The sequence below is a fragment of the Poecilia mexicana genome, unplaced genomic scaffold, assembly GCF_051168715.1.
Source record: "Poecilia mexicana isolate PSO_F unplaced genomic scaffold, ASM5116871v1 scaffold_2, whole genome shotgun sequence".
Classification (NCBI taxonomy): Eukaryota; Metazoa; Chordata; class Actinopteri; order Cyprinodontiformes; family Poeciliidae; genus Poecilia; species Poecilia mexicana.
This window is the reverse complement of record NW_028263371.1, coordinates 11,380,691-11,397,315: the sequence shown is the minus strand read 5'-3', so window position 1 is coordinate 11,397,315 and position 16,625 is coordinate 11,380,691. Positions and strand designations below refer to the sequence as shown.

The 16,625-nt window shown below is 40.8% G+C and overlaps 1 protein-coding gene across 1 annotated transcript; it reads right to left on the bottom strand.

Annotated features, from left to right (window-relative positions):
* Positions 1 to 3,648: 3,648 nt before the first annotated feature.
* Positions 3,649 to 10,146, bottom strand: hpxa (hemopexin a). Its single transcript, XM_015013051.2, has 10 exons — positions 10,034 to 10,146; positions 9,524 to 9,654; positions 9,341 to 9,418; positions 9,047 to 9,204; positions 8,190 to 8,343; positions 7,836 to 8,048; positions 6,961 to 7,056; positions 6,161 to 6,288; positions 5,935 to 6,082; positions 3,649 to 4,074 (listed from the first exon to the last, which is right to left on the bottom strand). The coding sequence occupies exons 1-10, from the start codon at positions 10,090 to 10,092 to the stop codon at positions 3,845 to 3,847; spliced, it is 1,395 nt and encodes a 464-aa protein (XP_014868537.2). The 5' UTR covers positions 10,093 to 10,146; the 3' UTR covers positions 3,649 to 3,844.
* Positions 10,147 to 16,625: the final 6,479 nt, after the last annotated feature.

Below are 16,625 nucleotides of genomic sequence, written 5' to 3'. Positions count from 1 at the left end.
TGCTTTCAAAAAGACTCATGGTCCAAAACAGAGGTACAAGCTTGTGAAATTTTATGATTTTTAGAGTCTTTAGTGATTTCATAAATATTAATATGACAAAGAAACTGGAATATCTAGTTGACTATTTAGTTGTTTGTCAGATACAGGACTGCGTACAAAACAAAATGATCACAAGCGTGTGTGTGTGTGTGTGTGTGTGTGTGTGTGTGTCTGTGTACGTGTGTGTGTGTACTTGTGAGTTCATGCCTTTCCTGTGTGTGTTTACCAGGTCGGCCGCTGCTCAATCTGACAATTTGATGCAGGGCATCGGGGTTACATCCGGGGGAGGGTTTTTTAGCGGTCACCAGTCTACCGAGGGGACACTAGCTGGCACCATCTGGTCCTGAGATCCAACGTTTAAATGGCACAGTCTTGGCCAAAGTCCATACCTGCCTGTTCTGCACACGCACACACACACACACACACACACACCTACACACACACACACACACGCACGCACACACACACACACACACACACACACACACACACACACACACACACACACACACACTCCGAGGGGGTCAGGCTACCCAAACGGCAGGCTGAGAGCAGATGTCCGTCAACCTCCCTGTCCAGTTAATTAAGCATCGCAACCAACAAGCAGACACCTCACAGACGAACACATACACACAGATGCCGCAACGTGCAGAAGCATACTGTACAAGCCCACCATCAAGGAGCCCAACGGCTGCTCGTCCTGCCGCTCACTGGCGGCTAAAGCTACCAGCATGTGGGCTTTAATCAAACTGTAGTTCGTCTGCCTGGAAACTCCGGTTCGTTTGGCGAGGTGTGAATGCGCCATGGACCGAAACACCGAACTCTGGTCCTCCCCCTTAAAGCCCAGGTGTCTGTTCGGGTGAAGTGAATTCTGGAGCGGTTCGAATGCGCATGTGAAACAGAGACAGCTCCAAAACCAGGAAGAGAAGTACAGAGCATGGCATTCTGGGTAAATATAACCAAAACAAATGCACGAATACAGCGCTAGCGAGAGAAATGCCTTTTGCCGAAGATAAATCCTTCAACAGCTAAAGTCTGACGACACTCCATGTTTGTTTACATTTTGTTTAGAAAAAAAGTCTCAGTGTCTTCTTCTGCGGTTTTCATGTCGTTTCCTTCAGTGGTTCTTGGTGCGGCGCCACCACAGGCGAGGGGGCTGAACGGGTTTTTTGAAGGGTTTGGATCCTTTGACGCAGTGGAGTGTGAAAGCGAACCGCACCAGTTGAAAATGTAACAAACGCGAAATAATTTTCTTTTTGTGTTATTAAAGAAGCCTTAAAGCTGAAATTGAAATAAAAAGCTGCTGCAACCAAGTGTTAGTTTAAGTGCATGTATGCAGACATGCAGACATTTTATTATATGTTTATTTTTTAAATATTGTTTTCCCTACAAATATATCTATTTATCAGTCACATTAAGGATGGTTTAAAACTTTCAGATGATTCATCGTGGCCTCATTTGTTTTCCTCACAAAACGTGGAGTTTTAGCAGGAGTTTGCACATTTAAGAGCCACTACAATTACACTTTTAAAAATGTTTGGAATTTAATTTATCTGAGTCACTTTTTACCGTTTATCTCTCCTCAGAAACTCTCCTAATGGAGTGAATCTCAATGTGAAAATGTGCTGCAAAAACACCGTAGGGTGTTTTAATGATGAAATTGGGCAAAATCGTGTACGATGGACAAGACTAACATCCAGGTAGATCTTTCTTCTATTCACAAAAACACAAATCGACTGAACCTCTAACATATCTCGTTCTCTGTCAGTCGGTGAGTGTCGGTCCAATTGGATGAGTTACGCAGCCCTGCAGTGTGGATGTCTCACATCACATCAAGCCTGATGAAGGCTTGCTCTGTTTCTGCTGCCGTTGTCACGGCGGCGGGCGGGCGGGCGGGCCGCTGAAATGAGGGATTGTGTGATCCGATGAACCCTGCTGTCATCAGAGACTTCAGTCACCAAGCTGACATCATCCCATTGCCTCATTTTAGAGCAGAGTGACGAACCCCCCAGGTCACACATCTCTAGCTTTGCTTGAAGTTAGAAGGATTTAAAGAACTACTGAACATCTTAAAAATTATACTTTTAATGGCACTAGGAAGGGTCTTAAGCCACTTTTCTAAAAATCCTTATATCTGAAGTTTGATCCACCTTTTAGAATCAGTTTCTAACCTTTTTTTGAATCCTTATCTGTGAAAGCTCAGATTCACTGATTTCAAGAAGTGATGTTGGACACAAGTGTTTGGATTCGAGTAGCTAAGGGGACAAAACAGGCTTTAAGGGATTAGTCTTAAAGCAATGAGAGATTCTCGGACATTGTTCCCTTCTTTGTGTCCCTTTTTTCTTTCAAAGGCAGAGGATCTTTGAAAAAGTGAGTGTGGAAAATGTTTGAAATTAAAACGGAACCCAGCAGGAATGTAATAATAATCAAGTTCTGGCAAAACAAGGAGATGTAAAAGTTTCTCTAGTATCAATTGGTTCATGAAGTGGAGCTCTTACGCCCTCTACTGGTGGGAGTCTTACCATTGCATTTAACTGGATTGCAAGGGATTAGGCGTTTCGAGCCGCTGGCAATCATTGATTTAATATGGGAATCATCAGTTTTACGAGGTGATTATTTTAAAAAGTTTTATTACCAAAATAATGAAAGAAGTCCTCTTGGCACCAAATGAAAACTGATGGAAATAACTTTAAAAATGTATGTGAACTAATTACTCTTAAAATTTCTAGAAGTTTACTTTTGCAAAAGTAATTAACCAAACTGATGTAGATTAGTAGTTATTTTCAGTGTTTTCAGAAGCATGAAAATAACTACAGTCAAGATCAAAATGATCCATATTCATGTCAAATTGAGCAGTCTTTTTCATTCTGCCACTGTGTTTCTTCTGACTCCAAGTAACATTGACGCTTTAGTTTGGGTAAATTATTTTCTGTGTTGTTGGTCTAAAAAATTGTTCTCAGTGTAATTCGAGCAACAAAAACAGGAACCGTTCTTCTAAAATCTCTGCTGTCTTTAGCCGGGCTTAATGACGGGGCGCCCAAGTCTGTTGAGTAGTCATGTTTGTTCTTATGATATTAAAAACTAAAAAAATAAATAAATAAAAAATAAACGTGACTAAAAGTAATTTGCGTTGTTCAAATACAAGAGCTCATCCTAGCAGTCTTAAACGAGGATTTATCTGGATTAGCTCCAATTGCTGGAAAGTCCAATTTGTACCATTTTTGAACTCCAGTCAGAGGCCACAGAAAATTATTCCAAGGGCCACAGACGGCCCTTGGGCCACACGTTGGACACCCCTTATCTACGGGCTTAATAAAAACAGTAAAACTGAAGAATACCAGTGAAATTTTGGACTGACTTACAAATAATACTCCTAAAGATTTTTTTTTTTTTTTTTTTTGGTTTGGTCAGATTTGTTTCTCAAAGACGTTGTTGACATTTTTCTGGGAAGTTTAACTGAAAATTACAGACAAAACAAACGGGGTGCAAGTAAACATATTAAATATAAATATGAGAACCTGTTAAAGGAGAGACTATGACCTCTATGAATGTCTGACTGTACAAACCGAGTCAGAATGTGGCCACAGAAAGCATGAAAAGCAGAGGCCCTTATTAAGAAACGTCAAGGTTTATTTTTGAGGTAAAACGCAGAAGGGAAGCAAGTTGCTGCAAAGACCGTGTCGTCTCTCGCCGCCGGATGTTGTAAGTGCCTGCATATTGTTTTTTTTTGTTTGTTTTGTTTTTTTCATGTTCCACTGCATGTGACGCCCCGCGGCTCCCGCTCAGTCCTTTCCCAGAAAGCGGCTCAGTGGTCGCAGCCGAACAGCTCCAGTGACACTCGGTGCTGCTCGGGCAGAGCCCTGGCGACGGCGAACTGCATGACGCTCTCGAAGTGGTAGTAGTGGCTTCCCCGGATCACCTTGACTCCGTCGGGACCGCACATGGCGGCGTCCACCTTCCTCAGGACGGAGATGGGGCGCTTGTTGGTGGGGACGCGGGGGGTGACGCTCAGGTCCACGTCGTAGATGTCCGTACCTGCAGAGGGGCGGGGGCAGCAGCGGGATGGGAAACACAGGACATGACGTCAGACGTTAATTAATATGTGACACTCCAGTGAGATTTGGTCACGTTTGGGGATCTATTTAGGTATTCTTCAGTGCCTGATAAATACGGAAGTAGAACATAGTATTTCCTGTTGCCTGTCATTTCTTTCTTTACCTCTTCCTAGTTTACATCCTTCTTTTCTTCCTTTTTCGTGTTTTCCATTCCTTCTTTCCTTACTGCTCTTCTTGCGTCCTAAAGCTCATTTCTTTCATTCATTACTTTAACCTTTTATCCTTCCTTTCCTTTCCTTTCCTTTCCTCTTGCCTTCATTTTTTCCATCCTTTTCTTTTCTTCCTGCTTCTGGTTGTTCAGCTGCCATATTTAAAGCACTTTAAGATGTATTTATATAATAACATATTGCATATATAATTATATGACCACAGTAAGTCTTAACTTAGTGAATGAACTGTAATATTTTATAATTTGACGTAAAGTCTGAAAAAATGTATCTGTAAAATGATGGAATTTTTACATTAAAATGTGTAGGAGTCATCTTTTAATTTAATGTTTATATGATGATTCCTAAATAAGCAAACATTGCTTGAAGCAAAAAGTCAAATTGATTTTATATATATATATATATATATATATATATATATATATATATATATATATATATATATATATATATATATATATATCAAGCCCCCAGGCCTCTGGTAGAGGACCCGAGCTCAGAGGATGAAAGAGACCACCCGCGGAGGGTGAGAAGGGAATTTATATATAAAAAAAAAAATTCCCCTCTCACCCTCCGTGGGTGGTCTCTTTCATCCTCTGAGCTCGGGTCCTCTACCAGAGGCCTGGGAGCTTGAGGGTTCTGCGCAGTATCTTGGCTGTGCCTAGAACTGCACATTTCTGGACTGAGATGTCTGATGTTGTTCCTGGGATCTGTTTGAGCCACTGCTCCAGTTGGGGGGTGACTGCCCCGAGGGCCCCGATGACCACAGGCACCACTGTGGTCTTCACCTTCCAGGCCTTCTCCAGTTCCTCTCTGAGGCCCTGGTATTTCTCCAGTTTCTCATGCTCCTTTTTCCTGATGTTGTGGTCACTTGGTATTGCTACATCCACCACAACGGCTTTCCTCTGTTCTTTATCCACCACCACAATGTCCGGTTGGTTCGCCATTACCATCTTGTCTGTTTGGATCTGGAAGTCCCACAGGATCTTAGCTCGGTCATTCTCCACCACCTTTGGGGGTGTTCCCCACTTTGACCTCGGGGCTTCCAGTCCATATTCGGCACAGATGTTCCTGTACACTATGCCCGCCACTTGGTTATGTCGTTCCATGTACGCTTTCCCTGCCAGCATCTTGCACCCTGCTGTTATGTGCTGGACTGTCTCAGAGGCCTCCTTGCACAACCTACACCTTGGGTCTTGTCTGGTGTGGTAGATCTGAGCCTCTATTGCTCTGGTGTTTAGTGCCTGTTCCTGGGCGGCCAGGATGAGGGCCTCTGTGCTGTCCTTGAGTCCAGCTTTCTATATATATATATATATATATATATATATATATATATATATATATATATATAAAACTTGAATAATTTCACATTCATGATTGTAATTATTGTTCCCACTGAAATGCCTTCAGATGTAGCTTTATTAGCATTAGCTGAAGGGCTTTTCTTTTTCACTCCAGTGTCACGTATGAACATTTCAAAGCGTGTCAAAATCAGCCACACCCCAGGAAGGGGATTCAAATTCACCTCTGTGTTTCGAAACCCCTCTTTACACATCAGAATTAAACATTTAAAGCCGACGTTTCTCACGGTCCGGCTTCGATTGTGGTCTCACCTTTGATGATGTGAACAATGTGATGGTCTTGGCAGACGAAGGCGGCGTTGATGGGGCCCTCGATGCCCAGCTCCTCTTTCACAGGCTTGGGGTAACCTTCCAGGTGGGTGTGAGGCTCGCCGACTTTGTAAACGAACAAATGTTTGTCCTGAACAGGAGGAAGAGAGGAAGTGAGTTCTCCATGTTCTCCAGACGACCGTGTTTGAACACGGCGGTGTCGCGTTACCTTGATCATGTAGAGATGGTCCTGGTAGGAGAAAACGGCGTCGACCTCGCTGTGCAGCTCCTTGAAGGCGCTCTCGATGGTGTCTGAGGTCAGTGTGTCGTTGTTGTATTTACGGATAAAATGATGGCCTGCGGAGAAGAAAAAAAAAAGGAATCGCTTGGAGAAGTTGGAAATGGTAACGCTGATAAACAAGGCGGTTCTCTAAAAACTGATATATATACACATATATTTACTGCCTTCCAGTTCAATCTTGACATTTACCAATGCAACTTATCCTTCTATGCAGCCGTGGAGGTTAATTTCTTCCTGTGGCACCAGCAACAGTCACTCATGACAATCTCTGGCTGTTTTCTTAAGCAGTACTATGAAATTTAACACACGTAGGTCAAATTTATAATTCTGCTTATCTGCGACAGACTGGCGACCTATTCAGGGTGACCCCGCCTCTCGCCCGGAACGTTTAGCTGGAGATAGGCACCAGCAACCCTCCCGACCCCACTAATGGACAAGGGTGTAAAGAAAATGGATGGATGGATGGATAATCTTGATCCTTCATTTCCAACATAAAAATGTAAAGATTTGTTTTTATTACTTCACTTAAGTTGGAGAAATTTGTACATTTCTTGTGCCTAAACCTTTGGACCTTATCAAGAGCCGAATGACTTCTGCCTTGGATAAAGGCTTGAATTGTGACAAAAGACCGAGCGTAGTCATCCGTCATCAATGTGATGGGAAAGAAAAAGAAATGCAAAAACTCAAGCCGCAGATGACAGGATGAATATTTGGCCGCCATATCTCACCTCTGAATGCGTAAATGTTCCCGGCATCGTCAGAAGTGATGGCGTCCAGGTGAACGCGGCTGCAGCGCTCTCTCTCCAGGTGGTCGCCGTCGTCCCCTGAACAAGTGAAATATCACTTTTTACAGCTGGACTTAAAGCCGACACGTTTCACTTCTACATCAAACCACAGATGCACTGATTAAGGCTTTCCAGGCCAGAACTAGTCTGTGTTATTTTGAAGTCTAGATTGGAGATGCCAAGTTTGACTTATTCTGTTTTTCTCATTTCTTATTAAAGGACTTTTTTGTTTTTAGACATGAAGGGGAAAAAATGCTACATGATAGATGTGTTAATATGAGCCCATATGTTTGGTTCATATATCTGTCTACAGACCAGAAATTGTTAAAGTTTTGAGATTACATGTAACTAATGAATCTGGAGTTGTTGTTTTTTTAACTTTCACTGTTTGACTGCTCATCCAGAACCTGTCACAGGAAAATTAAATGGTTCTGATCTACATTTTAATTTTATTGGTCCATCTGCCTCAGGCAGGTTCTTACTGGCGGAAAGAGATATGCTGATCCTGTAAGTCATTTTTTTAATTTTTCATGTTTTATGTCTCATTTAACTCTTTATTGGCTGATGCTGTGGATTTTCCACAAACCAAATTAATGTTATTAATGCAGCTAGTATATTGTCTGTGTTCCAAACATATTTCTAATGCAAACATGTAGAGAGCATCAGAATGAAACCACATTGCCGTCATCCAACAATCGGAGGTTTACCAAATCACATCTACTCTCAGAATGTTTGATCTACGTCTACCAGTTTCGTCTTCAAGTCACCTGCTCACACTTAGCTTTGCATTTCCCTGCTGCCGTCTGTTCTCCACTTACTGAACTTGGAGCACCTCATGAAGTAGTCGCGGGCCTCTTTGGGGTACCTTCCGTGCACCTCGCCGGTCTTCGGGTCGAACTTGGAGAACTGGTGTCCGTGGAAGCAGTAGTAGTGCTCCGTGAAGCGGAAGGCCGACGTGCAGTTCGGCATGGACGCAAACTCTTTCTTCTCCACAGCCTTGGTTTTCACGTTGTAGTGGAAGATCTCGTCGCCTGCAGAGAAAAAGAAAAAACAAACACGCACAAAATTTGCAAAAATTGGAGATATGAAATGAGTCAAAATGACACTTCTTCTTCTCAATCAGAGATGTTGTCCGATTAGAACTAGACGACCGAATCTGTGCACTAACTAACCCTTGAAGAAGATCACAGAGTCTTCGCCACACTCTGACTTGGGGCACTCCACGGCCGCATCCAGGTGGTCCGGGATTCCAGGGAAGACCTCGGAGATGTCCTTGGGGAAGCCGGCCTCCAGCTTGTGCTGGAAATATCTGAACACCTTGTTGTCCTGCGTGAGACAGATCGTCACATTCAGCTGCACAGATCGTCACATTCAGCTGCACAGATCGTCACATTCAGCTGCACAGATCGTCACATTCAGCTGCACAGATCGTCACATTCAGCTGCACAGATCGTCACATTCAGCTGCACAGATCGTCACATTCTCTTCCAGGAACTTCACACTGTGTCTCTGTGAGCCTCTGCAATTCATTTTCAGAATTTGTCTGCTCAGGTCGTACAAAATTGATCTTCTACGACAGAGTATTTGGGCCGTACTAAGGAAAAATAGTTACAAAAATCAAGTCATAATATTGCAACAATGAAGTCAAATTATGGCAATAAAGTCAAAACGATGAGAATAAAGTCGAATAAGACTAAATTTGAAATAATATCAGAATAAAGTCATGATGATATGATAATATTAGAATAAAGTCATAGCATTATGAGAAAAAAAGTCGTAGTAATATAAAAATAAAGTTCCACAAGAAGAAGAAGTCATAATAATATGAGAGTTAAGTAGAAATAAGGTGAGAACAAAGTCGGAATATATATATTTTCTGCACTACTTCTCCATTATTTTCATATGACTTTATCCTCAAATTATTACTTTTTCTGAATTCAAATCCAGACCTTCATACTTTGTCGTACTTTTCTGATTTTGTTTCTGGTGCAAATTCAACAAAACTGCAAGCTCTTTTGCTGGAGCGTACCAGGAAGAAGAACATGTGGTTGTGGTGTGTGGGATCGTCCTCGTAGTGCATGCGGAAGGCAGCGTCTACGTGGCCCAGATGGTGGTGGTCGTCCAACTCAGCGAAAGACTTGTTTGACAGCTCGGCCTTCCCATGGAAGCCCTTGAACAAGTGGTCACCTGTCAGCAAAGACAAACACAGAGTCTTTACACTGATAAACACACTTGTTGCCCCCATATCTTTGAAACTCCTTGTGTGTTTTGTTCCAGGAAAAAGGAGTTGGAGTCCCCAAATGTTCACTATAACGGGATCCACCTTTGAAAAAGTACGGAATCCCCTCCTCGTTTTCTGCGACTGCGTCCATTTCAAGGCCCTTGCAGCGGTCGAGGACGGCTGCAGGACACAAGAACACAATGGTAAAATGACAGGAGGAGGATTTTACTCTGAAGATATGCAGATTACCTTATCTCTCAAAAAGTATTCTTTTTGTAAACTCACCTGCATGGTGCTGGTGTCCGTGTTGGTCTGGGCGTCCATGTTGGTCTGGGCGTCCATGTTGGTCTGGGCGTCCATGATGGTCTGGGCCTCCATGATGGTCTGGGCCTCCATGTTGGCCTTGGTGTTTACCCCTGTGAAAAAGTGAAAAAGAAACTTGGCTTTTCAGAATTTCTCATCGTTTCGATCATAATTGTTTGACTATACATTCAGGATTTTATTTAAACTTGACAAAGGTGGACCTGGAAATAATAAATATAGTGATAGGCTGATTTAATTATTGTAACAGATGCAACAGATAGCAGGTCAAGTTTACCATTCATCTAAATATCTAAATATTTGATTTATTTGATTTTCTAAATTGACTTTAGGAGACATAATCAGCAGAGCACAGCTCAATTTTTTGTCAAACATGGATTACATAATGAGCTTGCAGTTGCATGAAAAGTACAAATATGTTAAAATTCCTAAACTTCCTGATTGTTTAATTAAGTTAAAATCGAGGCTACTTACTGGGCCCATGCCAGAGCAAGAGCCAGGCACATCAACAGAATATGGGGCAGCAGCTTCATGACGACTTGTCCTCTGGTCCAGTAGGCTGAAGACCTGGGCAAAAGGTACTGGCTGTAGCTGCAGCATCTGCTTATATTGCATCCCAGTTCACGTGGGTGTCATGACGACAGGCGCCAAAGGGAGGGGCGGTGAGGGACAACGTGCAGAAGCCGTGGGTTTGTTGGGTTTGTGAACGACGCCCACAGCGTTTTGTGTTCCCCGGTGTTGTGACCCTGAGACCTCGATCCCACCTCTGCAGAGATTCAGAGAGTTTGCACCACAAAACTCCAGTCAATAGATGATTATTTTATGTGAAACCTTTTCTTAGTCGACTCTATTTTCAGATGCATTTATTACGTGTGTTTTAGAGATGTACGGAAGCCCCTGAAAGGCAACAATTTTCACAAAGTCTGACCAATTTCTTTAGTCTCTATTTAGTCATGTGAATGTTTTTTTTTAATCTAAATTTAAATACGGTCAAGATTTTATTTTTTTTAACTCGTGGAACATTTTTGTTTTCAATGGGAGAAAAAATTGCAATGTGCAAATTTTGATCAAATGTGTTTTTCTAATACTATTTCTGACTATAGAAAAAAACATTTCTTTAATTTCTACTGCAACAGAGTGGAAAAGAAAAGTGTTTAGGTCTTGTACTTTGTTTTAGTTTAAATCCTGAAGGGCAAAAAAAAAATATGTGTCTTGTGATTTTTCTTTGTCTTTTTTTAAGTCATTTTTCTCATCTAACACACGGGGAAAGAAAAATATATTTTTGGAAGTATTTTGTCTTGCTTAAGTAAACAGCAAGGGAAAAAAAGGATTTCTGTCGTCATTTTACTTAAAAAAAAACAAACTAAAATGTGTTTTTCTTTTCTTGCATGCTGGATGAGAAGAAAAACACAGAAAATAACTCAAGAGAAATATTTATTTCATTTGCCTTTCAGTACCTAAACAAGTAAAAAGACCTGGAAAAAGATTTTTTTTTCTTTTTGTTTTGTGTTGAATGCAAAGTAAGAAAGACAGATTTTTTTTGTAAGATGAAACAAAAACAAGACATAAAACAACATTTTTTTTTCTTCTAGAACTTTCCAGAGGTCTGGCCAAAGTTCTGGCCAGAACAGGTCCGACTCTGGTCCAGGAGGTAACTAACCCAGCTGTCCTCATAAGATAAATAAAAATCGCTGATAGTTGCACTTTACTGACCTCTCAACAAAGTGTGGTGCAATGACGCTACGGTGAACATTAACTTCCAATTATGTATTGACTTCTTCATATGTTATCAATGGATTAAATTTACTCTGTTGATTGGTCCTCCACATAAAAAAATGAAAATGTTTATCTTTAGTAACTTTATATTTATTGTTATACTAAAATATTTGAGAAATCTTCTCTGTAAAATGAACCAATAGATTATAGGTAGCTTCAATTTATGGAGGTATTCCAAAGCAGTTCCTTGATGGGGGGCGGCGGTGGAAACGTAGGAGTTCGCCCTGCAATCGGTGAATCACTGGTTTGATTTCCGGTCCACCTACCCATTTGTGTCCTTTGGCAAGACACTTCACCCGCCTTGCCAGCCGGCGTTGGGCTGATGGCGCTACATTGCAGCCTCGCTTCTTTCAAACTGACCCAGGACAACTGAATGAAAGGCAACATTTCCTCAAGGAGCCTCTCGAGAGTTCATAGATATCCTTAAGCCGTCTGGTGCCTGACTCCAAAACATGTTTGCAATGCATTTTAGTAGGATTGTCTTTCTTTCATTACTAATTCTTCCTGAAGAACTTCGATACAAACTCCAGAGTGTCGTGACACTGTTGTTTAATGATGCTGTATTGTTGACAGTGAGTTGAATGATGAAATTGTGATTTGTGGAGATGGTTTAGGCAGACACAATCATGGCAAGAAGAAGAAGACGATTAGGGTGGAGGATGCACCAAAGGTAGAGAAAACGATAAGAGACACTCCGGGTGATGCAGAAAATGAAAACAATGGAGTTTCACACTCTGGAGATGGATAATGCTGTTGCTGCTGATGAAGTGGGTGATGGTCACGCTGATGATGATGATGATGATGATGATGATGATGATGATGATGATGATGATGATGATGATGATGATGATGAGTCAGGTTGGACAGACCTGTTTCCAGTCCTGGAGACACTGGAGATGAAGGATCTAGAGACGATGCCAGGGACCATGAATCTGGCCTCAGAGTCAGTTGAGAAGAGGACAACAAGTAGTGAACTCTCATATGATAGAAGTTGAGACAACTAGACACGCTGGACACCGGACAGGTCATCGATCCACCAACGGGTCGAGTGGTGATAAGACAGTTTGTTATGTTGACATGTCCTTAGCTTTCTGGAAGAAGGTGGAATACCTGGGAGAATCCACACAAGCATGAGCAGCAGAACATAGAAATTACTTTCGATCGCTTTCCAACGATCTGTTACCCACAATCTACATTTTTCAGACATCATCATCAAACCCTTCTCAGTGTTTTTCTGGATCCCCCATAGCAGTTGCTTCAGCCTCAACTTCTGGTCACATTTATGCTCAGTAAAAACTTGGCTTTCTTGCATCTTCTTCAGTCTTTAATATTTTCTCCCTAGCATTAAACAAAAAGGGTTTGCTGCTTGTTTTGTGTGACCTCGTTCAAGTAGACAAAAGCTTTGCAAACAAAGTGAGTTAATGTTGAGCAACAGGGCCCCATAGAAATTAGCACACAGTCATGTTTGGGGCCTCAACCTTGACTGAGGAAAAACAAAACTGAGTCACGTCGTCCACGTACTTTTGACAGCATGTCAAAGGTTTTCTCTTTGCTCTACTCATGGATTCAGACCATCTTTAAATTTTGTTTGAGATTTTTTGGGGGGAAAGCATTTTATATTTTTTATTTCTTCACATTTTATTTCTTCACTTCACATAGTAATCTAAAACACAAATAGCATTATCATAAAATGATCAGGTCATGTGTCTTCATACATGAATGAATTTGAGAGATTCTCCATTCTTTATCCATCGGGTGTAATATGGATAAAAGGGTTGAGGTTTGACTTTTAAACAGGCTGTCTCACTGTTACTCATTAAAAATGTGTCGCAGCCGGTTGAGGTCAGGATTCTGTGGATACCAGGGAACTTATTCATTTATGGTTTTATGGGCCTTGATGAAACACCAGGAGTCCATCCTCAAACTGTTTCCACAAAGTACAGGAGATCTACAAGAAACTGTCCAAAATGTCAAAAGCAACTCATGAAAAATATCCTCACATCATAGTCCTCTCTGCACCAAACTTTACTCTTGACACAACTCCTGAAGCCAAGTTCTGTACTTTTGGCAACTACCAAACAAAGACTGGTCCATTGATTGCCAGACATCAATACGATGCTCTAGACCAGGGGTGTCAAACTCCAGTCCTCCGCTGTCCTGCAGTTTTTAGATGTGCCACAGGTCCAAAACACTGGAATGAAATGGCTTAATCACCTCCTCCTTGTGTAGATAAGTTCTCCAGAGCCCTGCTAATGACCTAATTATTGTATTCAGGTGTGGTGCAGCAGAGGCTCATCTAAAGTTGCAGGGCAGCGGGCCTCCAGGACTGGAGTTTGACACCTTTGCTCTCGACTCTAGAGTCCATCCAGTGCTTTGCGTTCCAGAACTTCTTCTGGATTCTTCCAGCAACGCCACCAACCTCCAGAGCATTTTAATGGTCATCTTCCTGAACTCAGTTTTTTATTTGTTTGCATCTTGCCCTTCTTTGGGTTGTTTTTTCATTTGTTTTGACCCTTTCCTCCAAAGTCCCACCAGCAACCTTTGTGTTAGGGTTAATATTTTGTTTATGGACTAAGTAGGCATCTGAAATCCACCCTCAAGAAAAGCTCTGTTGCAATTTGTAGCAATTGTGTCTTGTATTTTGCTTTATTTTAGGGTTTATCAGTCTTTGTTCTTCATATTCGGCTCATTTCTTGGTTTTATGATTCTGCGTACTCCTGTCTTTGACATGTAGTTGTAGCCATTAGCTGCATTTGCTCGATCCAAGTTTCTCATTTACTGTTTGTTTTTAGTTTGTTAGTTCTTGGTTCACAATCTGTGGTGTTTGTGTTTTTGTGTGCTTTCAGGTTTGTATCTGCTGTAGTTGTTTGTGTCTCAACTCCCAAGCTGTCTCCTGTCTACAAGTTGACTCAGCTGCCTAGCATTGCAGTAAACCTGCTTCCCAGCAGAAATACTTCTTGGTTTTTCATCCCATTATCCAGACCAGTCTGTTTCCTTATGTTTGTCTTGAGTATTATCTTAAATTATTCCCTGGACCTTTGGACACAAAAGCCAGCATTCTTCTGCGGCCATCTCAGTCTCAAAGCATAAATCCTACACCAATCCTGTGCAGTGAGATAAACTGATCTGAGCCAGTTTATTGCTCTAAATAATAGAACTTGATTGTTGTTGATTTTTGCAGCCCTAATAGTGTCATAGTGCATACATGTTTGTCTTCCTCTGACACACAAGTTACACAACCACACTTTGGTTTAAAGACAAAATCCTCTGGCAACGCTCATTGTTTTCAATCATATCAGTGACAAAATTGTGTTTGTTAGTGTCAGCATCTTTCTGCTGGTGAAAAACAAAGTTCCCAATAACATTACATAACAGGGACATGGTTCAAATGAGTTCATATTGTCAGAGAATTGGGTTTTGGATGAAGGGTTCAACATACTGGGCCAAAGTCCAAACAGGGAGGAGGATGAGTCAGGTGAAGAGTGAACCCACCTACAATGAGTCAGAATGATCAAACGTAGATATTTATGGAAGATTGTTCAGACAAAGAACAACATCTGACCTGCCAGGCGGAAACCTACTGGAGTTACTCTTTGCTAAGTGTTAAAAACCTACTTTTTGTAAATACAGATGATATAAAACCCTGTGGAAAAACGTTGGATATATGTGTAATTTTAAGTTAGAGACACAAATGAACTGAAAACGGGAATGCTGACACAAATAAAACCATTTAAACTTGAAACTGAAATTAAAGTACATAAATGAACAAACCTCTAGACATCAGTTTACTCCTCAAATTTATTTCAGTCCAAAAAAATCCTTTATTAGATCTTTACATTTACACTCAAATCATCTCATACTCTCAAATGCAATTCTATAGCATTATTTCAAAAAATGTTAATTTAATTTCAGGTGCTTATCGCTGTAAAATGATTGGTCATTTAACTCTGATTTCATTAGATTTGCCTTTAGAGATGCAAGTCTTATGTCTTAGGGAAATGCAAACCCTCATACAGTATGAAATCAATAATAATATTTCAGTTTTCTTTTGGAAATTGTGTTTTTATTTGTATTTAAGGAGATGAATATGTTGCTTCAATAAGTTAACAGATGTCTGTGTATTACCACTAGCATCCACCAGAGGGAACTGTTGCTCTCAGATTGACGACAAACAAGTTTGTTTTCACATTTAAAGAAGAGCAAATGTCTATTTAGAGGGGTTAAAATGTACAGAATTAGCAAAAAAAATGTTTTTACAGTGATTTTCCTCCAGGTTTAAGTGATGGGGAGGTGGTACTCAATATTGTACAAGAAACTTGTGAAATTACAATAATAAAACTTCCTAAAACCCAAATCTGAAGGTGTATATGCAGCAGCATAAATCAGTAAAATGCTTTTTTCTTTGTTTTTCACTGAACTTCAAGCAGATGAGCTGACTTTGATGCTTGACTTACATTTTCAATTTCCTCTGTGATGTGAATTATCAATGAGTTGAAATAATTCAGAGCATTAGCTTAGATCTGCTCATTACAGATGCATGGACTAACTTCTAAGAAGCTGTGGTCGTTTCTCCAACATTTCGCATGAACATTGTTAGAAATAAGCCTTGTTAATCTCAGGTCTTTTGTAAAACTCGGAATATTACCTCCAGAAAAATGTAAGATTTCTGAGTTGCACAAGAAAATATACAAAATATATTCAGGAAAAATAGGTGGATTGATGTCAAACGTTGCTATAATACCAATTCCTGAAATGATCACAGTTATCTTAAATGGTTTTAAAAGATGAGAGATGCACCAATAAGGCTTTTCCTACCCATTTCCAGTCTTATGTCTAATCCGATTTTTTAAATTAAGCATTAGTACTCATGAAATTACTGGTACTTGATAGAGGTAGCAGTTTTGAAATCCACACAGAGTGAAGAAACTACAGAATGATCACCATCAAATAACATGATCCTATGGTAAGTTGCATAAAAAGTGGTTTGATAATGTTTTTTAGACCAATAAAAAGATGGCAGCTGTTTTTCTTGGCTATCAGATCCAATAAAGGAAAAAACAGGTCAACTGCAACCTGGTGACTCATTGGTGCATCTCCTGCCAAAAAAAACCTTTCACTGGTGAACTTTAGATACTTTGGAAATGGGCTCATAATCTTTCCCAGAATGATGAATGAAAACAACTGCTTCTCTAAACTCAACTGCTGGTGACACACCTGCACCCTTCCTGAGAACAACCATGCACACACACACCTAGGGGCAATTTGGAGAGGCCAATTACCCTGATAGTCA